Source organism: Notothenia rossii (genome assembly GCF_949606895.1).
Source record: "Notothenia rossii genome assembly, chromosome: 11".
Lineage (NCBI taxonomy): Eukaryota > Metazoa > Chordata > Actinopteri > Perciformes > Nototheniidae > Notothenia > Notothenia rossii.
Genome location: NC_136910.1, coordinates 23,809,840 through 23,837,339, shown reverse-complemented (window position 1 = coordinate 23,837,339; position 27,500 = coordinate 23,809,840). Strand labels below are relative to the sequence as shown.

Here is a 27,500-nt window from a genome sequence, read left to right as displayed (position 1 = left end):
TCTCTGTAAAGCAGGGGTGTGAAACTCAAGGCCCGGGGGCCAAATCCGGCCCGTGACTTCATTTTCTGTGGCCCCACAAGAGCTTGCAAAGAATATAATATGTTTATTACACGGTTACATGCCGATTTACAGAAGCACGTTGCCCATAAACTACATGTCCCACAATGCATCTCAAATTGTACTTTTTTCTCAGAATTTGACTTTTTTCCAAATTGTCACTTCCTTTTTTTTCCTTAAGAATTTGGCTTTTCTTTTTAAATCATTTTGTGACGTTTTCGCTTAAAAGACTTGCAATTATTTGCCCTAGACTTCTTCTTTCAGACGTAGTTAATTATGAAGTTATTACCCTATCCGACAATAATCCAATGCAGAGGCAATAATGAAATATAATACGTCATTTTATATATATTAAATATTTATATATGTATTTTTATATAGCCTTAAAGTTACAACCATGAATGAATGCAACCATAAAGTGCTAATGTGGCCCGCGATGAAATTTAGTTTGACACCCCTGCTGTAAAGGCTAAACGTGCCAATTTGACCAACTGCTATTCTGACTTGTATTTTTACAACCATCCTTATCATCATATAGTCCTATTTAGATCTTTTTTTAAATGAACTGGACAAGGTTGTGTCTGATTGAAGTGAGGTAGGAAGTGATCGAGGGTTAGTATTTGGGAATAAAGAAAGAGTAGCCTGTGTCTGTTTGAAATGAATATAATGTTTTATATTTTTAATTGACTCTCTACTCATCTTATTTTGCAGAAACCAAGCCAGGAAGTGGTCTGTGCAAACCAGGAACCATTGCTCTGTTTGGTAACGTGGTCTACAGCGGGTTGCTCAACGAGCACTTCTGGCACTTCGGGGTTCCCCTCGTCACCAGACTGGTCAGTTCCTGCTTTTTCTATTTTATTCTTTGTTCTTCTACATTTCTTGAATGGTTGCTTTTGCTTTGTTCCACTCCTTGTGACTCTTTGTGTGAATCTCATGGGTTGATCGGTGATGTGGTCGCTCAAGATGTTTCAGTTTTGTTGGTGGTTGATGGAAATGTAATGGAGTGGTGCAGTGATGATGTATGTTTGTAGGCCGACCAGGAAGTTAGCATCGCATGAGCTCCCTTGACAAAAAGCAATGGGATTTTATATTGTTTTTTGGAATATTGCAAAAAACTAAGATTTGTGACAAACATATAGATACTTACATTATAAAGGAACTACATCACGGTCACAAGACTCAATGTAATCAAAGCCAAGCTAAATCTGGCTTATGTTCAGAATGATGCCGTTTAGTAGTCTCATTTAATCACTTGTTAGCAATCATCATTTAGAAGCACATACAAAGAAACTTCGGACCTTTTACAGGTGGGGTATTTACTGAAGTATTTTATGTCTTAGAACAAATCTTATAAGCTTGTATTAATTACTTATTTAAAGCATATGAACAAAAACATGTTCAAAAAACAGTGGACTTCCAGATAGGGAGTCTGAAGTTGTGAGATGCTAAATCATTTCTGGGTTTAAGGACTCATTCCTGCACCTCTCTATTGTCCAGGTTGTGTAGTAGTTGGTAGTTGAAATGGATGTTTCTTCAGGTTGTTGAAACATGTTGCTGGAGATAAATAAGCCTTCACATTCAAGGCTGTGTGTCTGCTTATACAGTTGTTGTTTTTACCCCAGGACCAGCCCTATGCATTAGTGCTGTAGCAATGCGTCGACAATCTCGACGCGTCGACTTTGAAATATCGTCGACGACATATTTCCTCGTCGACGCATCGCCACACACACGTGGGTCACCCAAAACAACAACAAGCAGGTCGCAATCGCACTTTAAACACGATGGAGACTGAAACAGCTACCACCTCCTCCTCACAGGATTGCGCACGAAGCCCTGCAAAAAAACCCCAAACAAAAACATCTCGCCCTAGGTCTTTCAAATTGAATTTATTGAAATCTCCAATATCAACGTAAGAGCTTGTTCGGGGGGTGCTAACACTTAACCATAAACTTTATCGTTTACTTTCTCCGTCTTTATATGTAGATATTACTTTTCTCCGATAATCTCCGTCACGTTGTTTCCATAGCAACAACAACTTCCTGTCAACAGCGCTACCTCTCCTTCAAAATAAAAGCATATTCATAAATAGGAACAGCCCTAGTGTGTTGTGCAGCTTGAGTTCTGTGCACTTCGGTAGTGCTAACTATCTTATAGCGCTCCGTGCGGTTTGTTCCTGCTTGGTTGGTTAGTAGTTAATGTTAGCTACCTAGCTAGCGGCGCCAGCTGTGTGTTAGTTAACGTTTGTCGGCATTTAATGTTGGATGGAATGGTAGCTAGTTTACGTCTGCAGAACACCGCTATCTAGCCGCTACTAACCCGGAACGAACAAACTGCACAGAGAGCTAACTCATGTTGTGGTCGTTTACGAGTCAAACATAACATTAGACTAACGGTAGTCAGCTTATAGTATCAATGTATGTCAACTAACGGAGCCAAGCAATGTCCAAGCCAGGGCTGCACGTAAGCTGGTGCACAGTTGTCATGAATGAAGTAATGTTTTTTGGTATTTATTTGAGATACATTATGTTTTTTATAAATCGAACAACAGAAAAATAATCGTTAGATTAGTCGACTAATCGATGAAATAATCGCCGGATTAATCGTTTCCAAAATAATCGTTTCCCCCCAGCACTACTATGCATAATTGATGGGACTCTAGCATTAACACAAACTAATGCAATATTAGTGGTATTTCAATTAACTTTGAATTAGGCTGTAATCTCTTCCATGTCACTTGCTGATTGCGTGCCTCTGTTTTATTAAACTGCTGATAAATGTTATATTTGATAGATATCGATGTTGTCTCCCCGTCAGGATACAGCGGAGGATAATTTGCTGGTTCAGTTTGATCACTCGCCCATGAGCCTGAGAGACATAAACACACCAGATTTGTCTACTTGCTTATTGCCTCTGATGAAATACAGCTGATTTTGGTTTTTGGGAAAATAATTGTTGTCTTAGCTTTTTTTTGGAGATGTTCTAAATTCAGGTAATTTATCACGATTTAGAAATAGTAAATCACTGCTGTCAAGTCTTGAAGAGCAAGATGGTCTACTGGGAAATGTACAATATTTAAAGGGAGTATACAGCAGCTGATCAAAAAAATATGATTAGCTACATCTGCCATGTTTTATTTACAGGCATGCTGTATGACACACACACACGCACATACCCACACGCACGCACACACACACACACACACACACACACACACACACACACACACACACACACGCACACACACACACGCACATACACACACACGCACATACGCACACACACACACACACACGCACATACACACACGCAGAGCCGGCCCGACCCATTAAGCGACATAAGCGGCCGCTTAGAGCCCCGCAGCCACCAAGGGGCCCCCTAGCAAAAAAAAAAGATTTTTCTCAGTACACCGTCGCCGTGATAAGTATGTTTAATTAATTGTGTTAATATGCCTAGATTGCCTACTTTCAAAGTCATGTTGTCATTAACCGTGCTTTACCTGAACCTCATCATGACACAAGAGAGGACGGCAGGCTTGTAATTTCCCGTGTTCAGTGAATGCAACAGAGGCAAGACCCCAGACCAACCAGAGAGTTGAATGGAAATAAACATCTGTCTTATTGGCTGACAGGTACCTATCATGTGAGCTGTGACAATGTTTAAAATAAACTGTCAGTCAGACTCAGAGTTTTTGAAGATGGACATAAGAAAACATTTTCTTAAAAAATAAGACAATTCTCAAGTGGTGGCTCACACAACAACCCCAGAGCCACCGCTTGAGCCAGGTAAACAAGGTATGTAAATGTCAGTAAACTTCCAAGTTATGCAAACATGTAAGCAAAGCATAAATTACAGCTACGTTGACGTTACTTTGAATCGCGGGGGTAAGCTAAACCGTTAGCAAGTAGCTTTAGCTAGCCAGATCTATTAAATAAACACTTTGTCATACAATCTAAATGTAATGTTTTTTAGCGTTACCTGGTGATTTCAAAGAAAGCTCTCTGGGAAATGTTGACTTACTGTTCGACATGAAACTAGAAGCTACCTTACAGTACACAGTTGATCCGGAGTCCTGTCAGTTAAAGTGTTTCACAGTTAGCTTAGCTAAACATCAACCTAGCACTGAAATATATGGATGTTATGTGAAAAAGTCAGCTGAAATGGTGGCATAGTTGCCACTGCTTTACATGTCAACAGCATCTTTGAACGTATTTGCAGCGGTAAATGTGGCTGTTTGGCCACTGACGTTGCCATAACAACACCTGAATTTAAATGTGCAACCTCTTTTTGTGACAGATTTTTGCAAGAAATTATAATTATTCAGAATGATATTCCTTTTGACAGCTAGTTTCTATGTGAACATTATGAGATGGACAGCCAGAGAATAAATTAAAAACAGTTATGAAATACTATATGACTCAACAAGAATACAGTTTAAAGTGGACCTATCATGCTATATTTGAATAATATAGTGTCGGACCATACCTATATAAGGCATATTTATACTTTTTATTTTTCAAAATACCAAACAGATCATGCATTTTAGCCATTCCTCATTTCGTTCAATTTAACACTGTCTTTGCATGGGCTGATTCTGTGAGAACAGCACCATATACTGGCCTGGCATATGTACTACAGCGTCTCCAGCGCTTTCGAACGGCAATGTCCGTGGCTGTCTCCTCCTGATTGGTGGAGTTGGCCCAATAGCCGTAGCGCCACTTCTGTGACATCATAGAAGTGTTCAAATCTGGATCAGTCTGTATCAGATCCGTTGCAGCCCCTTTTTAAGAGATTTGGGTATGGAGGAAAATAGAGAGGGTTGTGTTTTCTGACACTTGGTGAGTTCCCTGGAACACCGGGGACACATATTCATGTATAAAAGACGTACAAAAGTGCATTTTGCATGATAGGTCACCTTTAAGTGCTTTGTAAGATATCCATAAAGAAAAATCTGTTTACAGTTCTGTTTCATATGGGTGTTGAGAGATGTATCCATAGATCTCTTAATTTTTCTCTCAAAGTGCACCAGATTGATGCTTTTAACTTCAATATTTAAAAAAAATCTGCCCCCGGATCCCCCTAGAGGAGGTGATGACCCCCCTAGAGGAGGTTAGGTCCACGGTGTTTAAATGCTTATTTATACAATATGTGTGCTTATGCTAACATCATAAGACAAAAGTTGGTTCCGTGTTGTAGTGAGAACGCGCTAGAGTGAGGGGGGCCCCCAAGCCAAAGCTCGCTTAGGGTCCCCAAAAGTCTAGGTGTGTATGTCACTCACATACATGCACATACACACACACACACACACACACACACACACACACACACACACACACACACACACACACACACACACACACACACACACACACACACACACACACACACACACACACACATACTCAGTGTTCCCCTACCATTGTCTTGGCGGGGCGCTGCGCCTTGCCAACGGAGCCCCGCGCCCTGCCTGAAATTCAAGGTGTTTTTTTTTTTTTCTTTAAAAAAAAAGAAAATATATATATATAGCACCAAATTGCAACTGAAGTAATCTATCTAATCTATCTACGGTCACTTTTCACATTGAACATGTGCTCTTTTATAAAATAAACTAAACGCCGTTATTTATCCAATGTGCATGTTTCAGTGTCCACAGCCTTGCGTATTCACATTCTCCCTCCGCTCTGTCCCCCCCCCCCCCCACACACACACGAATGCACACACTCACAATCAGAGACAAGAGCGGAGGAAAGGAGGAGAACAACAGCTCTGCTGTCTGCCCGTTTGTGTGTGTCCCCAGTTTCAAATTCGTTTATTATTATTTTTTAACCGCAAGCCGTTATCGTCACGGGAGAAGGACACACACAGCCTGCCCAGGTGGACGCGCGCGAACGCGACAACGAACGTAGCGTGCGAATTCTAAAAATAGTTCACAGATGATGAACAGGTACCGCGGTTTTGAATTACAGTATTGAATTTGACAGAAAACAACAATGAAACGCCAGCAGAAGAATAGTCTAATGAGTTGGGTGAAAAAAAAGACAGGAGATGTGAGTTGGTTTATTCAGTAAATTAGCTCAGGATAATTGGATGTTCTGTCACTTGTTGATGTGAGGCTAATGCAGGATTTGCTAGCTTGATGCTACCGGCATTTAGCGGCAGTGACTCAACAAATTGCCACTTAAAATGTATCGTCAGCAATGTATGACAAGCAGACTGCTTGTTTAATGTTAGACTCACACCAATAGCTCAATATGATCATGACACGATTGTTCTCATATCAGAGATCAGATGAGGTGGAGCTGCCTCCAGCAATAGAGGATGAGGCAGAGAGAAGCAGCAGCAGCACAGGGTTGCAGCAGGTATGTTATATGCTGTAGTCAGGTTATTTAAATGTATCAATGAAAGGAAGAAGTGTAGGCTACATGATAAGAAGGGAATACAGTTTGAATTAAAGTAATAATGTACAGTGTAACACTGTACTTTATTACTTTTTTATGTACAAATACTTTGTTACTGTACAATATAAATAACAATAATCCACAGCTCCTCTCTCTGCTCCAGAGGATAAACATTTTTTGGGGTACCCAAGCAGCACCCTTCCAAGGCAGTAAACCTATAGGGAAACACTGCACATACACACACACACACACACACACACACACACACACACACACACACACACACACACACACACACACACACACACACACACACACACACACACACACACACACACACACACACACACACACACACACACACACACACACACACACACTATTTGAAATGTGTCAGAGAAGAGCTTGCATGGAGTTGGGGGAATTGTACAACTCTAGAGGAAGGTGGTAAAGTGTTGGCATCTTCATTTTCATTAACAAACATGTCAGTTTTTTCATTGATGATGATGATGATTATTTGTACCACTACCTCAGAGGGGACATGATGGCTAATTTTCAGATTCATATTTGTATGTAGTGTCTCTACTGTGACATTTCTCCATGCTTTAATGTTCAAAAAGCTCTTTCTTTTTCTCATACTGCCTGTGCTGCAGCACCTCTTTTCACCCTCTGTCTGAAACCAGAGCCCAGTCTAGTCTGATTAGTTAGCTGGCAGTCTCTGTTGTGATTGGTCAACCACTTAGAGATGTCTCGGAAATGTCGCAAACCCTTTGTACGTACTGTTAAATACAGTATGCATGAAATAGGGCCTTACTACTTTATCCTAACATGCTCATATTCCTGCCGTGTGATTGGTCAAAATAAAATAATTCTGCTGTCACCCTTTTATTTATTTTTATTTTTTGCAAAACTGCATTTGACATATTATGTATTGGGAAAAAGTACATTTTCTTGCAAACTATAGAGTCTGATACTGTAGTATTGGTATTGTAACGCAGAGGGAATGTCTACCATGTGACCGCAGTTTGGAAGCTGAAGCAGAAACACATAGCCTATTGTCTGATGGTGGATGGAATGTTTTTCTGCAAGGCGAGCATTGTGCATGGTGTTGATAGTATCTGTTGGAAATTGTGTCTTGCGCAAAATTGTTCAAATCAACATTTTCACTTAGGTCTGGTCTTCTTAACAAGTAAAGTGAACCTTTGCCACGTTTGTTGACACCGTACGTTGGCGGCTGCCAAAAATTAGTATAATTTCAACACTAAACCCTTAAGAGTTGCAAACAGGAAGGTTAGGGAAAAGTTACTCAGTTATCTTTGGAGGGAATAAAGTTGCTCATATCCCGCTACAATCAAGTAGTTTAATTTGACTTGCAACACAGTATTTCTGCTGTGCAATTTTTGCTCATGTGAAATATTGGAATACATCTTCCACTGCCGAAAAAAAGTTATATTAAGTCCTGTGTGTCTCTGCATAAGCTTTGTCAAGTCTGAGAATATAACCTTGATCATGTGGTCTGGGGCTTAGAGCCTACACATTTACAAGAGGAAGTCTGTGGGGTTTAAGAAAGAAACTCGAGTTGCGTTTAGGGAAATGTAGGATCCAGCATCTCAGCCTCTCCTGACTTCAATTTGATTATTATTCGCATTTATATATTATTCATTTCTGCTTTTAAATGTTTCTTGAGAACCCCAAACTTACAACAGTGAATGAGAAATCCTTAAAAAAATTATAGCAAAATATACATTATTATGTAAAATCTACATCCCGCCTCCAAGTCTCTATGAAAGTCCTGTCTGTTATTGGATATAATATAAGTATGTATTATGTATAATAGGAGTCAGTGGTTTTCTTTTTTAATAAGGCGCTGACTTGTCTCTTTATCTAAGGACATTTGACTAATGTGTTAATTGAGCTAATTGAAAGTGAACAGTGAGAGAGTGGAGACAGAGACAGAGAGACAGCTGCTCAGCACTCGCTCCACAGAGTTTAATGTGCACCCAGAATTGATGATGAAGGCAACTGCCCTAAAATGAGCGTGAATGAAGCATGTGAATGTGTGTATGCAGAATATGTAACAAGAGGTCATTCACATGTAGTGCTCTTACCTTTCATTCACTTCATATTCATCACGTTTCATCCTTACCATTAACAGGCTAAGGCACGTGTCATGTTTGCAGAGCGTGTGATGTTCAGAGGACTTCCTCTACTATCTGCTGGTCATCTGTCAGTGTAGCAATGCAGAGGAACACAAGGCCGCAGTTAGGCCTGGAGCAGCGTGCTCAGATCCCTTCCCTCTTTTCCAGCTCATCATATCAATGTGCATAGACAACTACTGTCCCATGCAATGAAAACCAAAGAGAAATTGAAGGTGCTTCGACAATTTCCCTAGGGTGTAGCTAAATGAGCGCAAGCTACATTTCTTACCTTTTACAGACATCAAGATAGACAAATCAGAGGTAGCATTCAGGCTGTTGGCAATGTTGATAGCCGATTGAGAACATTTAAATTACTTTTTATCAAATTACATTAGATTTAGCTGACGCTTTTATTTTATAGCAACTTACAATTGTGCAAAAGTGCATTCAACCATGTAGCTACAAGCTCAAAAAGAAAGAATCCTGCAGGAACATTAGCTTTCAATGAGCCACACCATTGTAAGTGCTATTGCATTGGCTTCAAATAAGTCAAACCTTCTTAAGTACTACATAGAAATGTTTTATAATTTGTTATTAGCCAAGGTCCAGTGGAAACAGTTTAGTTTTCAGTGTGCAGTGAAAGATGTCTAGACTTTCTGCTGTCCTGAATTAACTTGGGTGGTCGACTCACCATTTTGGAGCCAGGATAGCATACTGGCGTGTTTTATTTGAGGGTAACCTGGGTTCTACTCGTAGTGAGGGGGTAGTGAGCCGATTGGCTGATGTGAAGTGCATGTGCTGGAGTGTATGGTTTTACTGTTTAAAAAAAACGGTGAAGCTGTTGCAGCTCTAAACTAATGGGTGGCTGTTCCCCAAGAAAAACGTCATCAATTGTTTTAGCAAATGCCTGAAACCACAAAGCCTATAGCGGACCTGTTGTCTGTATAATCAAAGAGTTGGGTGATGGTGTTATAGAGCCACACAATCCGCAAAGGAGATTATTCGTGGATTAACATTAACCCTAACCCCACATCAAGATGATAAGAACCTATCAGGCCTATTCAACTAGCGGCCCGCGGGTCAGATGCAGCCCAGAACCAACTCCCGAGTGGCCCAGCCTCCCGTAACCAAATTCCTACACTAGTACAGACCTTGAACGCAACACTCCGCGTGCAGCACGTTTTTTGAAAGTGCATCTAGTGGTGCTAGTAACGGTGGTCCTATGATAGCAACTCTAAAACATGTCTCTCTCAACTCTGAAGCGTAAACAGAGACAAAACGGTCATCGATCTTGTGGAGCAGATCCAAGTCAAGCTGGACCTTTTCGCGACCGATTTGAGCACGGGTCGGATTCTGCATTTTCCGACGCTCCCCAAACACATCACATCTCCGGCACAAATCACGGATGTGATGACAGATTTCATTGCGAGGTTGAAAGAGAACTTTGCCGGTCGATTGGATGGACTTGCTCTGCCCACAGAGGTGATGATGGGCTTTGCCAGAGACCCCATCACTGTTGCAATAGAGGGGGACGTATCAACCAGAGCAAAGGAAGTGGTCCCCTGCATCGACAAGGGGAAATATACACTGGAACTTATTGACATGCAGCGCACTAACGGGCGAGTTTTGGAGTGATGTCAAAAAACAGCAGTTCCCTAACGTTCAGAAAGGAGCGATCTGTGTGCTCAGTATGTTTGGATCAACATACACATGTGAATCAAGCTTTTCACACATGAACTCAATCAAAAGTAGCACTCGCTGCTCCCTGACTGACAGCACTCTTTACCAATGTTTTAGGATTGCATTGATATCCTATGAGCCAAAAATCACTGCTCTTGTTAAAAAAAAAGAAAAGTCCCTTCTCCCATTGAGAAAGTCAGCGATGACAAATCACAAATGAGGTGATAGTAAGAACCTAGTTTAATATAGTAGACGTGTAGTGTAGTATTCATTCATATAGTTACCCGTATCCCTTGTTATGGGTTTGTGCACTGAAGTGTTTGACAGTTCTTTCTGTATTCATTTAAATGCACTTTGTAATGTGTCTGGGTCAAATGTGACCAAAACGTATGATTTTTTTGTTATTACTTGAAAAGTGAAAAAATAGTAGTACTACCTCTTTGTGTTACATTGGAGCTCTTTAGCTGTTTATTTTGCATGTGAGGACATTTATTAAGACTGCTAATTGTATTCAGTAAATGCACTTTGTGATGTGCGTGGTTCAAAAAAAAGAACCTGAATATTTGACTTTCTAAAACAAACAAATGTAATGCTACAACTGTGCACTTTTTTTTCAGATTCTGTTAAATTAATGCTAATTTGTTGTGTTTTTATGCACTTTTTGACCTACCTTTGTTAGATGAACAATGAATAAAAATTGCATGTTTTTCATCGCAGTAATATGTGTTGGTTTAAAATGTATCACTATCCGCTTTTTACAGGCCGCTGAATGTTTGGCCCAGCTGAATTTTGTAGTTATAAAATCTGGCCCAACTGAATGTGTAATTGAATAGCCCTGACCTATATCAACCCTAACCAATTTGATGTCGTGCCTAAATCTAACTACATTTTCAGCATCTATTGCCAGAACTTTCCAAATTGATTTAAATATTATAATTATGATTCTCCTATTTTCTCATAGGGATCAGAAAATGATGTGTGTGTCTAAAGGACAGATGTTCATCTCATATTCTGTGATTTTAAGTTGTTAGACTCTGATTTGATCATCCGAATATGAAACACCGAAACAAATCATGCATCATTATACCAATTCAATTTTTGAGGGCGGCAATGTTGACTCATCATAAATATGAACTTCTCAGTACTGTGTGTGATAAAAGCAATGTTCAATGTGATGCAATGGGCTCCAGACTCTATTAAGATAGAAGAAGATAGCAGAAGTTTCTCTTATTCCAGTCAGCTGTCGGCAATAAGGCTTATCTCGTCTCTGAGTTTACATAAAGACTGCCCTTTGTTATATATGGTGTTTCCTTTAACAATGGCCTACAATAATAAGTCTGACAAAGTTCTGCTACCTCCTCTTTGGCCTTTATTTTTGCCTAAAATAAAGCTATACCTTTCGCAATTCTTAAAAGTAGAGTTAGTGCTGTAATAGAACAGCAATTGAGAGTATTTCCATTTTTACTAAAAGCACAATAACTAATATAAACCGAACATAGGATAGAAAAGAAAAACTTCGGAAAATCTGATTCAATATTCAGACTATTGATTTAATCATAGAGAGCCCTGTTTGTTTCCCTATTCTCATTTCATTAAAAAAATTGGGGCTTATGATAGATCAACTGTTAAGAGAAATGGTTAGATTGATACATACGGTATACACCAAGTCGACATACCTGTGTGAGAACATGTTTAAGTCAGCCAGTGTATTCGTCGTCATTTTAGGTCACTTGGACTTTGGACCTGCCTCCCAAATGTTAGGTTTTTATGGACCAGCTCTCAAACTTACGCTTTACAGGGGCCTCAGGTCATCTTTGTTTCATGGTTTTCATTTCTTCTTGTGCCTTGAACCAACACTTCAATTCTTTCCTCCTTGTTCTTTTAGGAGACGCATAGTAAAACCCAAGAAAACATACTTCTGACTACATTCTGGGGTATGGCAGCCAAATAATCACGACACCAATAAACTGCTATTTTCAAATTAGGGTTAGTTCTTTAATAAAACAGCAATTTGTCCAGCATTTCTGTGTACTAGTTGTATTTCAATGGAAAGCACAATAACTCATTTTAAACCAAATTTAGATTTGAAGAAAAACCAGACCACAGAGATCACAAATTGCCCTGTGTTTTTCTTTCTTTACCTTTATTAAAAATGATGCTTAGTATCATTTTTAGGAGGCAGGGTTGCATCGATAGATATGTATCTCTGAGTGCTGAACATGTTAATGCCAGCCAGTGTAATTGTCATAATTTTATTCCGTATTCTGATTGGTAACTTACTCTTTGAGTCTGCTGTCTGTAGATGTGTCTCATAGTGACGTCCAGAACACCAGGACCAACTGTCAAACAGCCTATAGAGGTCTTAATTCTTCTTTGTTGCATGGAGTCCTTCTTTATTTAAAGGTCCCATGTCTTGGCCATTTCTACTGATCATAATTCCATTGTTGTGGTCTACTAGAATAGATTTACATTGTTCAATGTTCCAAACTCACATTGGTTTCTCATACAGCATCTCTGTATAGTATGTGTATTCACTCTCTGTCCTAAACGGCTTGTTGGAGCTCCTGCCCCCCCCCCCCCCCCCCTCCCTATGAGCCAACTGTGCTCTGATTGGTCAGCTCGCCCACTCTGTTCTGATGAGTCCACCACCGTTACAGCGGAACATCAGTGATTAGGTGAACCAGAAAATGACACCAGTAATGACAAACAGATGAGAATGCTACGTGTTGTCTGGGTGCCGTGTTGGCGGGACGTTGTGCGGCAGTGTGAGCTGGGTTAATTTCCTGCTTGCTGCGTGGGATCTGTGAGACAGCGAGACATTGCGAATGGACACAGGAAGGGGGGGTGCTAGCTCCACTAGCACCCCCACCCCCAGTGTACAGTGTAAGCGCGCCACAGTTTAGCCGCTGAGAGAGTGTGTGTGTGAGGAGCTCCACGGATTGGTCCATTTGGACCAATGGGTTAATTTGGGTATGGGCACGTCACTGTACCCAGAAAGAAAACAATGGAAAGGAGAAATCTCCAACGAGGCGTTCTGGGGCAGCATAGACAGGTATTTTCTGTGTTACTCCCTACAGGGTGTACTTGAGGGTTTTTGACTCTGCAGACCGTTTACATGCATAAAAACCTTCATAATAACCGGAAAAGCATGACATGGGACCTTTAATTGGTGCCTTGAATAAACACTTTACTGCTTCCCTCCTTTTTCTTTTCCTCTATCCCATAGAGCAGTCATTATTGTTCCCAGATCTTTCCAGGAAAGAAAGACACGGGGCTTTCCAATATGTGCCCGCTAACACACCAAAAAGACTCCTGGTATTAAGATACAACCCACACTCACATAGATGCACAATGAACCTGCCTTCTCCCTGCTGGAGAGGGGAGAGTAAACACTAGTGGAGCCAAAGAGCCTGCTGAGTTTTTCCAGGTGAGAGATTGCTCTTGGTGTCTGGCAGCAGACAGCGAGTCAATGAGCGGGACTCCGGCAGGAGGGTGGAGATCAGGTGGAGCTGGCAGAGCCGCTCTCTGAAGGTAGGAAAAGGGCTGCTGACAGCACTGAAACCCAGACTGTAAGCAGACTGAGGGGACTCATCCAGGACAGTTTACTGTGCGCAAAGCTGCATTCCAAAAATCATCAATCAGGAATTCCCAGTTCATAAATTGTAATTATATCCTCTCTCTATTCAAAGGGATTGCCATTGTTTAGAATGAAATACTCACTTGAGATAGACTATGGAGTTGTTGGCCATCTTCTTTGACAAATGTGCACTTTTAAAATGTATTTTATTTGTTCCCGTTACTTTGTCGGGTCAAAAAATGAATATTCACTGTGACAATACAAATCCAAACTTCTTACATACATTTCACAAATATAAAGTGACAATGTGATGCACAACAACTTGCTCATACCGACATGACTTCACAAAGTATAACAATATATAACACATGACATACAACCATAGGCGGATTTTACGGGGGATTGTGGAAGCAATAAACAAAGGACTTGAGATGTGTGGACTGAAACATATCCCAATTGTTGCCCAGTGTTACGATGGTGCCTCCGTCATGTCTGGTCACGTTTCAGGTGTGCAGCAGCGCACCATACGCAGCGTACGTGCACTGCTTGGCACATAAACTAAATATGGTGCTTGTGGAGTGTTGTGCTGTCAACCGCAGCGTGAAAACATTCCTGAACGTCATTGACAAACTGTACTCTATATTTGCAGAGCCGTCAAACTATCATCGATTCATTGAAATGCAGAAATCACTGAATCTGAAACAAACTGAAATAATACAGCCAATTGAGACAAGATACAAGGCGTACAAGTGGCGATCTGTGAATTCCGTTAAAACTCATTACTCTGCAATTACAGGGTGCCTGGGAGAAATGAGTGACGAGGGAGACAAGTGGTCTGTGGAGGCCAGAGGCCTTTATGCCCACATGACCAGAATGTCTTTCATTAGATGTGTTATTGTATTTGAAGACATACTGCGTGCAGGGGCGGACTGGCCATCTGTAGAATCTGGAGAACCCCCGAACGGCCGGTCGTCAAGGGCCGTTGACGGCCGGCCGGGCTGGCCCTTTAAAAATATTTTAAAAATGGTTTAATGTCATAATTTAAGTTGCGCTGACGGCCGACAGAGGACGACAGCGGCCGCTAATGCAGTTGTGTGGTTCTTTTCTATCAAATAATCACACAAAGAAGAAAAAAGACCGGCCACACGAAGAGAAGGGATTAGGCGCCACGACAGACAGGGAAAATGAAAAAACATGGATAAAAATCAAAGAAAACGAAAAGAAATAGGTGGGGCCGAGAAGGCAAAAAAAAAAAAAGGTGAAGTCACTCGCAGGTGAAGCATATAAATGTCGCAAATTGACAGACCTTTTTGGCAGCAGCGCTGCTACAAGCACTATCAGCAGCAGATTAGAACAAGTGCAAGATGATGAAGAGAATGATGAGGGCGCGAGTTCAGATATACAGCCAGCCTCCTGCGTGATGAGGGACAGAGTTGAGCTGCTGGAAGAACCAGCTCAACTGGCACATACAAGTGCAGGGCAAGAGCAAGAGGTGGGTGAGAATTATCCCTTTAACTCAGTGGCGTTTTCTCCTGGAGGCCAAGGGAAGCCAGGCTTCCCCTGTTTTTTTTGGATTGTAGTTATAATTTTTATAAATAAATAAAAACACTTTGTTTAGTTTCGGTAATTATTCTGCCGGCCCATCTCTCCCCCATTCTCATTGAGTATTTTACAAAGAGTGAAACAGCGCTCCTCGAGATGTTATGGTGAAACAGTAGATTGCACTCTCTGTTGCGAGAGGAGGCTAGCCAAAATTGGCTTCCCTTGGTGAAAATAAATTGAGGGATTGACGAATCAGATGAGGCTCACGTCATGCCTCACAATCCATTCAAATTGCATCAACTTCAGTTCGTACTGTAACTGTCACCACCCTTAAAAAGTAGCAAGCAACTGAAGCAAGTGCAATTATGGAGGGTGGAGATTTGGAGTATTTCATCAAAAATAATTTTTACTAAACTTCCGCTACAGGCAGCAGCAACTAAAAATGAAATCTGATGACAGGCCAATGCCCAAACTGTGCTGAGCTGTGTATAGAAAGGAAAAAAGGAGCGAATCGGACGTAAAACTTTAAATAACAAACAGCGGATTTCTAACATTTGACATTTCATGTGGCCGGACTGGGTCAGTTTCCAGGGCTGAATTTTAGTCCCAGTCCGCCCCTGACTGTGCGTGATTCATGTTACGCACAAGGCCCTAAAGTCCTCCAGCTGCACACTCTCCGAAGCTGCGGAGCTTACCGACAACCCGAAGGCGCACTTCAAATCTCAGAGACAAGCAGATACGTGGAGCAATATGTGGGGATCAGTGAAACAGTTCTGCCGGGACAACAACGTGGCAGTACCTGTGGATGCAGATGTTGATTGTCAGACTCCGGGTCCCCTCGCACCCAAAAGAAAACGGGCTACAAAACCCTGACCTCCCTCGACAGTTTCCTGGTCACAACTACTTTGGGCCAAAGAGAAACTAATGAAAGTGGTGCACAAAGGTCACATACAGCTGGATTTCAGCAGCACCTATATCTCCCTGTGCTGGACACAACCCGATATCACGGCAAGACGTGAACATGTGACGATTTACCATGCTGGGAGACGAGAAGATGTCACGATTTCGTCCCTTCAAACGTGAAAGTTACACAGTATTGTTAACCCATGTTAACCAGTGGAGAAATAAACGGAAATGCCAAACAAATGCTACCCCGACGGTCGGTTGTTATTGTCAATATTAATATAATAATTAGGGCTGTCAGACGATTAAAATATTAAATTGCGATTAATCGCATGATTGTCCATAGTTAATCGCGATTAATCACAAATTAATCGCACATTTTTTATCTGTTCTAAATGTACCTTAGAGGAATATTTTTTAAGTTTTTAATACTCTTATCAACATATGAGTGGACAAATATGCTTTAACCTCTCTCATACAATACAATAATACCAAGTGTGTGTGTGTGTGTGTGTGTGTGTGTGTGTGTGTGTGTGTGTGTGTGTGTGTGTGTGTGTGTGTGTGTGTGTGTGTGTGTGTGTGTGTGTGTGTGTGTGTGTGTGTGTGTGTGTGTGTGTGTGTGTGTGTGTGTGTGTGTGTGTGTGTGTGTGTGTGTGTGTGTGTGTGTGTGTGTGTGTGTGCGTGCGCGCGCGTGCGTGCGTTCTGTGTGTGGGTGGGTGTGTGTGATTATTGGAGCTATGTGCAACTCAAGGCATATGCTAGAACGGGAGCTGCCTGGACGCTGCAATCATGTTGCACTATCCGTGCTGAGTGTGCTCACTTTTCGTACAATGTCCCACTGTCTGGCAACCTGCATAAAGTCAAGTGCTCGGCGCAGTTGTCGGCGAAATGTCGCTCCTCTGTTTTAATTTAAACAGCTCCTTATATCCGTTAGCGCAGCTAGCTAGCACCAGATGCTAACAACAACAATACACGTAAGGTCTCTCTCTCGCTCGCTCGCACCACACATACACACACCCTCCTGGTCCTCCCGATGGCCAGTCGGTGCCTGCCGGTGAGCGTGGAAGTGTGGTCTGCCGCAAGCGGACGGCAGGAGCGGGGCTGTCAGCATCAGCTTGTAGATGGTATTTTAAACTTGTTGTGCTCTGAAACTACGTGGCGGCCGAGGACAAAAAATACACATGCGTTAATCGCGTTATTAACGCGTTAACTTGACAGCCCTAATAATAATGATTTATTTGTTAATAGTCACACTCGATTACGCAGATTTTCTTGTTTCCCCAGCTGGTCCACACCTCAGAAACAAAGGCCACATTAATGTATTAAATCGATGTTAATCCATGCGTGTGGGTGTGGAATTAACGGACGTGACGTTGTTCGATTCAGTTGCCAGGCAACAGCTTCGGTTCATGTTAATTTACAAACTCTTCAACTACAACCGTAGTTATATTTAAAAACATGTTAGAAGGCCTCACGAAATACTTTAATACAAATTCAAATGTAAATGTGAAGGAATGTGTGTATAACAAAATACATCGGTGATAAACGAAACCGGAAACTGACGTAGGCAAGATCCTCAGCTCGACGATTGGATGGTTTAGCCGCAATGCATGCTGGGATTTGGTGTTTATGTGATGTGAAATCTGAAAACGTTTTTTAAAAATAAAATAATACTTTATTCTGAGTGTACTTGCTTTTCTGTTTGAAAGTCATCATATAACGGCATTGTAATACACGGTTCGGCTGGCATATCTGCCGTAGTTCTCTATTTATACACAAGTTATTGAGCTGTTTCCGCTCTACATCCTGAACTCCTCCCTTCGATGCAATGCACTTCCGTTTTGGCGGACTGGGTTTGTTTTGCTAGCTAGCTCCGTTGTGCCGACAAAGCACTGATATCGCAGAGACAAAGAGGATATAACAATTACAACATGAAGAAAAGTGGTTCGGGAACTACGTGTGCGGTAGTTGGTTGCAATCACTCGAGAAAGCACCTGAACGAGTGGTTAGATAGAGAGTGCTACGACCACAAACCAGCACCCAGCACCCAGCCATGTTGTTCATTAAATACAGATAAACACAACAAATACTGCATGCATTGTATTTTTTAATATTATATATGAATATTTTCATAGTGATGTAATTGTGTGGGCTGCTTTTATATTTTAATTTGTAATACCTGTTAGGATTAAACATGTGATCTTTCTTGTTGAAGCCATTTCTTTAGTTTCCTCTCAACAATTAATTAATTCAGTGTTATTTATGTACAGTATGAGCTTAATATGAATGATGAACTGTGTTAAAAGAAATTGTAGCACTCTAAGGAACATGAAATGCAATAATGCAATAACAGTGCAATAATGAAATTAAATTACATCAAACTTTATTTTCACTCAAACAGTACAGGCACATATGATATATTGCACAGCATAAAGAGATCATGTAAATTGTGCATTATGTAAACAACAGACAACTGTTGGCTCCTGTGGGCATGACCTAAATAAGGCAGTTTATTTTGGTTTTAAAATGCTGAGATATTTACTGCAGAACTGTAACCTTCCCTCAACAAAATCGTCAACAATTTTCGGGAGCATGTGGGCAAAGTAGAATGTGCGCAGCCTTATGATATGCCTTCAGACTGTCCATTGCTTTTCCATCTATTGCCATGGATTGAACGAAGTAGGAGCAAATTTTGCTGTACGTTATGCTGGGCCACGTCGTCATGTTATCCTCCCAGTTTTGCACTGAATTCGGGTGGGGGAGAGTAACGCCATCTCCAGTCAAAGAAGTAGAATCGTGTTCCCAAGCTAGCATCACTGTTAGCATCGAAATCGCTGTGTTTACACCAGTGCCCGTCTGACTGTTTACACCGGTTTACACCGACAGACGCTGTGCAAAAGACTTCCGGCGGAAATGAAGTGCATTTGTGTAGGGTTATGGCGCTACCCGTGGTTTGGCGCGTAAACTTGTCTATAGAGCCCTGCTGAGAATACTTCTAGACAAACAGGAAGAACTGCCACCAAAACTGAAAACGTGGCGTGGATCATAAATATATCAGCAATTAAACAACATCTTACATTTCTTTTCACACAATACGTCTCCTCACAGTATCAACACTAATTTGGCTGACTTTTATATTTGATCCAATTGGTAAATAGGCTGTATTTACACCATAACGGTGCAGAGCTGATAGAAAGGTACACCTAGTGGTTGAAGAACGTTATTGAATTGTATTATTTTATTTGCATTAAAGTATTTTGTGAGGCCTTCTAACATATTTTTAAATATAACTAAGGTTGTATTTGAAGAGTTTGTAAATTAACATGAACCGAAGCAATCGCACAACATCACGTCCGTCAATTCCACATCCACACCTATGATCCACACGCGTGGATTAATATCGATTTAATACATTAATGTAGCCTTTGTTTCTGCTAAAAGAGGTGTCGACCAGCTGGGGAAACAAGAAAATCGGCGTAATCCAGTGTGACTATTAAAAAATAAATCATTACGTCGGGGTAGCATTTGCTTGGCATTTCCGGTTATTTCTCCACTGGTTAACGTGGGTTAACAATACCGTGTAACGGTCGATGTGAGGGGTTTACGCACGTTTTGGCTTTATGAAGCAGGCACGTAAACAGTTACGTCATGACTTAAACGATGACGCAATGACGCAGCACCACTCGGGCTCTGGGCAGTGTTTCAAACCAACACAAAGGTAAACATTACGATGAAAAAAAATCATGTAAGTATGATCAGGGCATGACTCGTCGTGTTTTGTGAAAAAAGAAGCCCAGCTTTCTAACAAAACCCTCTTTATGAAAGCTTTATAAGTTAATGCTTAATAAATCATTTACCAATGTTTTATACATGAGTTATATAAGTCATTAATTCACAGCAAAAAAAGAGCTTTTGGGTTAGTTCCTGAAAATGTACCTTGGAGCCCACTGAATATGATGGGATGCACCAATCAAGGAGAGATTTCACCTAAAGGATAGAGACAGGGCTGCTGTGGCAGTTTGCTCCCGTAGGCATGTATTGAAAGAGTATGCAAGTATAGCTTTGGATTAAGCATGAGCATGTCATACAAAATGCAACAGTTTACCCTGTGTATATTTAGTTCACCCTCCACATATGTTGACTGACCTGATGTTGTTGCTCCTCTTCTCCTAGACCAGGGGTGGGGAACCTCCGGCCTCTGGGCCGGATACGGACCGTGAGACCATTTGGTACGGCCCTCGAGGTAATTTATAAACACACGCAAAAAATAAAAAAATTAAAGAAATCTAGACCGCAAAATAATTAAACAAGCAAGTTCCTGTTTTTCCTAGCCAAGGTCAGGGTCCTTGAACACAACACGAGCCTAACGTGTCATCACGTGGTATATTTCTCGTCTGACAGGGGTGCAGTTCTGATGGAGCGCACCAGAACGCCGCTCCGCCACTTTTTGCAGTACGCATAAGGAGCTGTCCACATGCCGCAGTTTTTGCGTGGCTGTGTCTTTAGTTGTAAGCCCAGTGGCGATCTGTTCATCTGTCATACTGATCATACAGTCAATAACTTTGTTGTTATTAGCATCTGGTTAGCTAGCTATGCTAACGAATATAAGAAGCTTTTTCTCCAACCAGTGAAGTCAAGGCACATCTTTATATGATCATTAGGCTATAGTTATAAAAAAAATAAGAGAATAAAGTAAACAGGTATAAAATACTATATTACAGTAAAAAAAAGTTGTTTTTAATAAACAAGAATACAGTTTGAAAGAGGAGTGATTTGTAAAATGTCCATAAAGAAAAATAAAATCTGCTTACTGTTCTGTTTCATATATATCTCTTCATTTTGCTCTCAAAGTGCACCAGATTGATGCTTTTAACTTCAATATTTAAAAAAAAATCATGTCATGTCACAACCGTGCACGTGCATGCATACATAAGATATCTGGATTCAGAGGTTGCTTTTTCTTTGCACAGCATGAAAGAAAGGCGAAATGAACGGGCTGTGATTTTAGTATTTTTAAGAAGAGGTCAATAATTTGTACGGCCCTCGGAGGATGTTGAAAAAATTTAAATGGCCCTTGAGAGGAAAAAGGTTCCCCACCCCTGTTCTAGACCCTGACAACAACCGCCCACCCCCAGTCTGTTTTTTGCATTAGCTCACTCACATGCAGAGTTTGGACTAACTTATTCATGACCCAGACCTGAAATAGCATGACGCCTAGTTTTGATAGGAAAATGTTCTCTTTTGAATGGTAGTTGCTAGGGAAATAAATCCCGTCTCCGAGCTTCGCGGTCGTCTCGGAGGGGGGGGGGGTGAAGGAGAGTGAGCGCTGAGGTTGCACACCAGGCATGCATACATGTATGTAAATGGCCTCATTTCAAGCCTTAAAAACCAATTTCAGCACAAATGGCTGCAGATGAGTTGATATTCATAATCTATTTTAACTATGGATTAGCTCATTATTTTTTTGCATCGATAAATGTCAAACTTAAGACGTTCGCCATACATTTTGCTCCGTCCAATCATGAAGAAGGTGTGGTTTGTGTTTCAAAGCGACCAGATTTGGTGCTTTAAATCAATTCAGCAGATCCCCCTTTAAATCCAGCCCAATTAGCATAACATGTATAAATGTACGCAGCAGTGAGGCGTTGGTCTTGTTTGAGTAGAATAATTATACCAATGCTTTAAAATTAATGTGATCATGTTTTATTAATGATGAAATGATATATATTACCTTCCCCAAAACTGGATTCAACTGAAAAAAACCTCCACCATACTGAAAGTGTTTGATGCAACTTTAATTTGGAATGTATTCCCTCCATGCAGTTCTTAAAATAAGTTCTTCTACATTTGAAGTAGATGTGCATAAATCATCCGTCAGAATCAGCCTGCTAGACTTTTTCTGAAGAATAATGGTAATTGCAAAAAGGGCCTATAGCCACAAGTTGAGAAATCTTTTCACAGCCTGGTAGGAAATGTTCCAAATGACGATAGCAGCCCTTCTCATTTCTTTGGTATTTATTTGTGTCAGTAGGACAGTGTTTGTAGAACTGAGTCAAAATACAGTCATTTGTGTTTTTATGTAAATGAAGGAACATGGGGATGTAGTTTTTGGTTCAAAAATGGAGTTTTATTGCAAACAGAAGGAGAGATATTCAGTGTAGATTCAGCTTTGCACATGGGATTTGTCGAATGTGTCATTTGAATATGCTTAACTCTACATCTTTCCAAAAAGGAAAAAAAACGACTTCCCCATTACAGACATACACTTTATGACGTTAGCACCATTGCCATGGTTTTTAACCAGAGAGAATTGTGTCTTTATGCCAATAAAAAACAGTTTTCATTTGCACAAATTCATGTTTTGAACTTGGCGTGAAGGAGAAACTTGTAGTTTAATTCAACAGATTATTAAGTATAAGTCGTAAGTATATTGTGTTGAGTGTCATTATTGTCTGGTGTAAAGAAGAATCAGCTCTGCAGAAGTGGAGTGCAGGTTTTATAAAAAGGGATTATATTGTCTTCAAGGTTTGCATGATCTGTTTAAAGATTGAGCCAATGGCCGATTGGTATCCAAATTCTGTGTTTCCAGTTGATTGAAATTGTTTTCTTTGCTGAAGTTATTGCAATACGGTTGAAAGAAAATTGCTTCTTTCGTATGCTGCTAGTAGATTATCAAATGTTATTTAATTAGCAACGAAGCTCATGATTTTTCCTCACGACATGGATCATCTTTTGTTACTTATCGCCCAGTAACTCCATAGTTCCCAGTGTGTGCAGTGCAGTATTTCAAGCAGTGAAGGGGTTAACATGCCTCAGTAGTGTATTGACTGCACTGGTGGTGTGTGTGTCTGTGTGTGTATGTGTGTGTGAGAGGGAATGTGCTGAGGCAGGCTACAACATCCAACCCTCACCCACCTCTTTCTCTCTCCTTCTGCCGCCGTCGTCCAAGCAAACACACTCACACACACACACACACACACACACACACACACACACACACACACACACACACACACACACACACACACACACACACACACACACACACACACACACACACACACACACACACACACACACACACACACACACACACACACACCTGAGATACTGTATGTACGATGATGCAGATGCAAAAGCGCAGTTAACAAAACGTATCAGTGGCAAACCAAAAAAGTGCAACATGCTAGACACACTTGCTTGCACACACATGTCCACACAGCCTAAAATATTTCCTCCGCACTACGGTGGGCCAAACCGGCTCAGCTAACCCAGCAAACACACACACACTTACACATTAACACCAGCCCTCCCTCTTTCTGCAGAGAACCAAAAATTACGGAGGGAACAAAAGAACAACAAGAAGAGATGCAGCTCCTCTCCCCACTCTCTTCTTAGGTTACATAAGTAAATTGTATTTTTGTTTGATGGCTTTCTCACCCCTTACCCACCACCACCACCACCACCACCAAACCGCCAATCCTCCTCCTCCTTCCCGACTCTCCCAGTGCAACTTAAAGAAACCGGCTGCTATCATTGGCTCTTTACCATAACACGCCAAGCTGCTCCTTTTTTCTTCTCCTCCTGTATCCCTTGTTCCGGCTCCTCCGTCGGCTTCCTCATAACTTTTACGCAGCCTGTCGTCGTCCTGCACTACCCAGCGTGTGTCTGCAACACCGGCGTGCCTTTCCCTCCCTCCCTTCTCTCTCTACATCGCTCCCCTTCTCTCTCCCCCCCTTCACTCCTTCCCCTCTGCACTTGTTTCACCGGGTGAAAGCCTCTGTGCTACTGTACCTTGTAGGGATCTCCAGCTTTTTCCTACACCCAGCGCTCTTCGCCCAGGAACGTTGTGGAAGAAAGTCTGTCTCCTCTGCTGGACTGGTGCTACCTGGATCAAAAAGATAAGCCAAGGAAGGGAGTGCGCTCTGACTAAAAGAAGACAGGCTTTTAATGTAGTCAGTGAGCGGGATAGTTTACAGCAAGGCAAGAAGGAAGAGCTGAGCGGACAGGAAAAGGTTGCAAGTTGAAGGAGAAGAAGAACTCAAGAACTCTAAAGGAGGGGAGGTACAGTACGAACGCATCGCAACACTTTCTCTCCTTGTTGCCTCCTTTCTTTTCCCCTTCTGCGAACAATCAGAAGAAGACTTTTCCAAAGGTTCCGGGGGAGGAGACGCAGCGTGAGAGTGGGGACTCTTCCGGACGCACTTCAGAAGAGTCAGCGGGAGAGGACTGTCTTCAGGGGCAAAGGCGCACATTAAAAAGGATTCAGCTACAAACCACAAACGAAGGGGCAATTAGCCTGCCGTCAGATAACACTGAGCAGTGCTGGCAAAAGAAAAAGAAAGTCAAGTGACTGAAGAAGAAGATCAAGAAGTGCAGAACAGGACAGTCAGAAACAGGAACAAGAGGAAGAGCGCTGGCCTGTCCGGTGTCCCTGCACATCCCCGACTTCCACCCCCAGGTTTCCCATCCCCTCTCAGCCGAGATGATGATGTATTTCTGGGTGAGTACTGCGGCCCTTCTGTAAAGGACTTGCACGAAGCAGAGGCGTAAAGACATGCAGAATGTGATCACAGCGCTTGTTGATACTATCGGCTTTTTATCTTCTGGTTCCAGAAAATGCGTTGCAAAAGATTTCTTTGATCTACCGCCTGCATGAGAGTGACAAGGCGTAAAGGTTTTTATCATTTCCCTCTGAGTAGGCCCTTTACTAATGATCCAGCATTTTTATTGGCATTGATGAAGTACACCCCTGGTACAGTAATACTTTCCCTCTCTGCTGTAAGCGAGAGCGTGATGTTTGAGTCGGGGATTTTACTCCAGGCGACAGTGCAGATGGTACTTCTGTTTGGAACAGTAAAATCACTTAAACACAGGGAAGTGTTTTTCAGGAGAAAGGGTTGATTTTCGAAGTGTCAGGAACTCTTCCCTGGGGACTCTTTTCCCCAAAGGATTACAGCTATTCTACAGGTTGGGAGAAGTGTGTTCTTGAGAGCTTAATTCATGTCATTGTCAGTAAAGGCAGTCTCAGTGTTAATACTGTGTGTGATGCTGTTGTGGCGTTGCAGTGGTCACACTCAAGGAAACCTCGTGTGTGTAAATGTTGCTTTAGCTATGAATGTGGAACTTCCAAACACATTTTTTTAAGGAATTAAGTTATTGTTTATGTAGCACCATTCGAGTTCACCACACGTGAATCCTGCAGTTTAACTTGTTGGAACATCCAAAGAAAGACGAAGCGTTGCTGCACACCACATACTGGGCATGTAGCTTTACAACAACATAACTGAAATGTTCAATATAAAATGTACTTATACAACACATTCAAATGCTGAATTCAAGTGCTTTGAGCAGCCAAAACACTATAAAAGCATTATATAAATGCAGTCCATGTATTGTCCATGTCTAAGATGATCAGTGAGATGGAAATATTTATTTTAAGTTATGACATTTTTTCGAATAACGTTTCATCATAAAGTATAATGTGAGAAAAAGGTGCATGTCTTGTTTATCTTAAGCTTCTTTAGAGATTAACATATGAGATGATACATTGAGACTTTTTATTCTTGAGGGATAAGAACGAAGCGGTAAAGGGGATCTAAAACACCTCCTTTTCATTGGGGCAAATGAGCTAATACCACATCTATAGTGACTACATGTGTTTGTTTGTGTATCTCATTTCAAATGTTGCTTAGAAGATTTGGGATAAGGCTTGGGGTATGAAGTATCCCAAACCTTTATATCCTTATATCTCATCCCTTTTTGCTATTTTTGCGTTGCTTCATTGTGAACAACCAATATCAAATTCATGCCTGCACCTCTTACACTGACATCATTATTAAGGCAAATCTCACAGCTGTTTCTCGTTGGCATTGATATGATGCTGTAATACAGAGTCTGAAGAAAAGCCTCCAGTGCAGGCGTCAGACAAGACTTTCCCTCCTGTTTCTCTTCAATCAAAACACAAGTCCAGTCTGTTTAATGTATCAAACACAATATTCATTTAGAAAACAGGCTTGTGTAAGTGTCACCCAACACAAATAAAGTCAGCTCACCAATATCGTAATGTCCAACAAAAATTTTTTTTTAATTAGATGTCGCAGAAAGATGTCTGGTGATGATAACAGTGATTAATTGGAAACCCCTTTTTAATCTGTTTTTATGTCGGATTTGTTTACTATTTTTTAAATATGTCACTCTATGTCAGACTTAGGTATCCAAAGTACCACATTGGTCCGATGAAATGTGTCACAAGGTCTTCTGAAGTGAGCAGTGTATATGTACTTCCATGTAAGCACCAACAGTTCAGCCTTTACGGTGCTTCCTTGCACCACAAACCTATGGCGAAATAATATTTTCTGGACTTTGCTCCTTGAGGCTTTTTTTGTAAGTTAAAAGGGTTTTTCATTTTCTTTTTACATGCGATGATAGTGCCAGATGATGAATCAAGATATTTAAATCCCTCTGTATTTATTCATTTATTTCATTCTGATTTAGCCTGTAGGTAAAAAAAATGACTTGAGACTTTTTGAAACTGTAAAGATATGAATCATCAGAGTTACAATTCAGGCAGGCTTGAACTATATCCCCGTATGAGAGTTACACATGTAGATTAGCAGATCTATCACATTGTGTGAATGAGAGTGTGTCTTTCAGCATTACTTGTCATGGCAATTAGGTTTATAAGGTGGTTCAGCTGTGTGTAAAATAGTGTTTTATTGATGTGCAGTGTAAATCTGGAAACGCAGCGATACAACATGTACTGACCTTTCCCTGTGAAGCCTACTGTACTTATATATGGTTGTTAGCATGGTCTTTCTGGCTACCTGGAGTGCAGGGACACCCATCAAGCTATCAGTGCGCAGTTCTCATTTCTGAGCCTCGCTAGTGTGTGTGTTGTTTAACAGCAAGCCTTAAGACTTTGGTTTATTGATCCAGCACTAGCTTTGCATTGTAATTCAATACTAACCTTCAGTTGCTTTCAAGCTTTTTTCTTAGTTTCAGAACTTTAAACTCACAACATTATGCAAAACTCTCTTACCCCGAGGTGTGTTGTTTCGTATTCTGAGTCGCTGGTTCATTATGCTTAAATTGCTTTAAGAGTTCTAATTGTGAGCAAGCAACTATCACAGGGTCAAGCTGCTGAAACGTTGTTCAGATAACCTAGCTTTAAAGATGTACAAAGCTTTTTCTAGGATTAGCAGGCGG

General features: G+C 41.2%; 1 protein-coding gene across 7 annotated transcripts in view; it reads left to right on the top strand.

Moving 5' to 3' along the window:
• Positions 1–27,500, top strand: part of rbfox3a (RNA binding fox-1 homolog 3a) — an 836,552-nt gene that overhangs the window by 610,517 nt on the left and 198,535 nt on the right. For 5 of the 7 annotated variants that reach the window (XM_079660085.1, XM_079660084.1, XM_079660083.1 and 2 more), the window contains exon 5: positions 769–890. The exons of 1 other annotated variant lie outside the window; for it this stretch is intronic. In XM_079660085.1, the coding sequence (XP_079516211.1) occupies positions 769–890 (122 nt within the window). Of the gene's footprint in view, positions 1–768; positions 891–20,736; positions 24,796–27,500 lie in introns of those variants that run through there. One more of the 7 variants, XM_079660088.1, reaches the window with a different exon arrangement.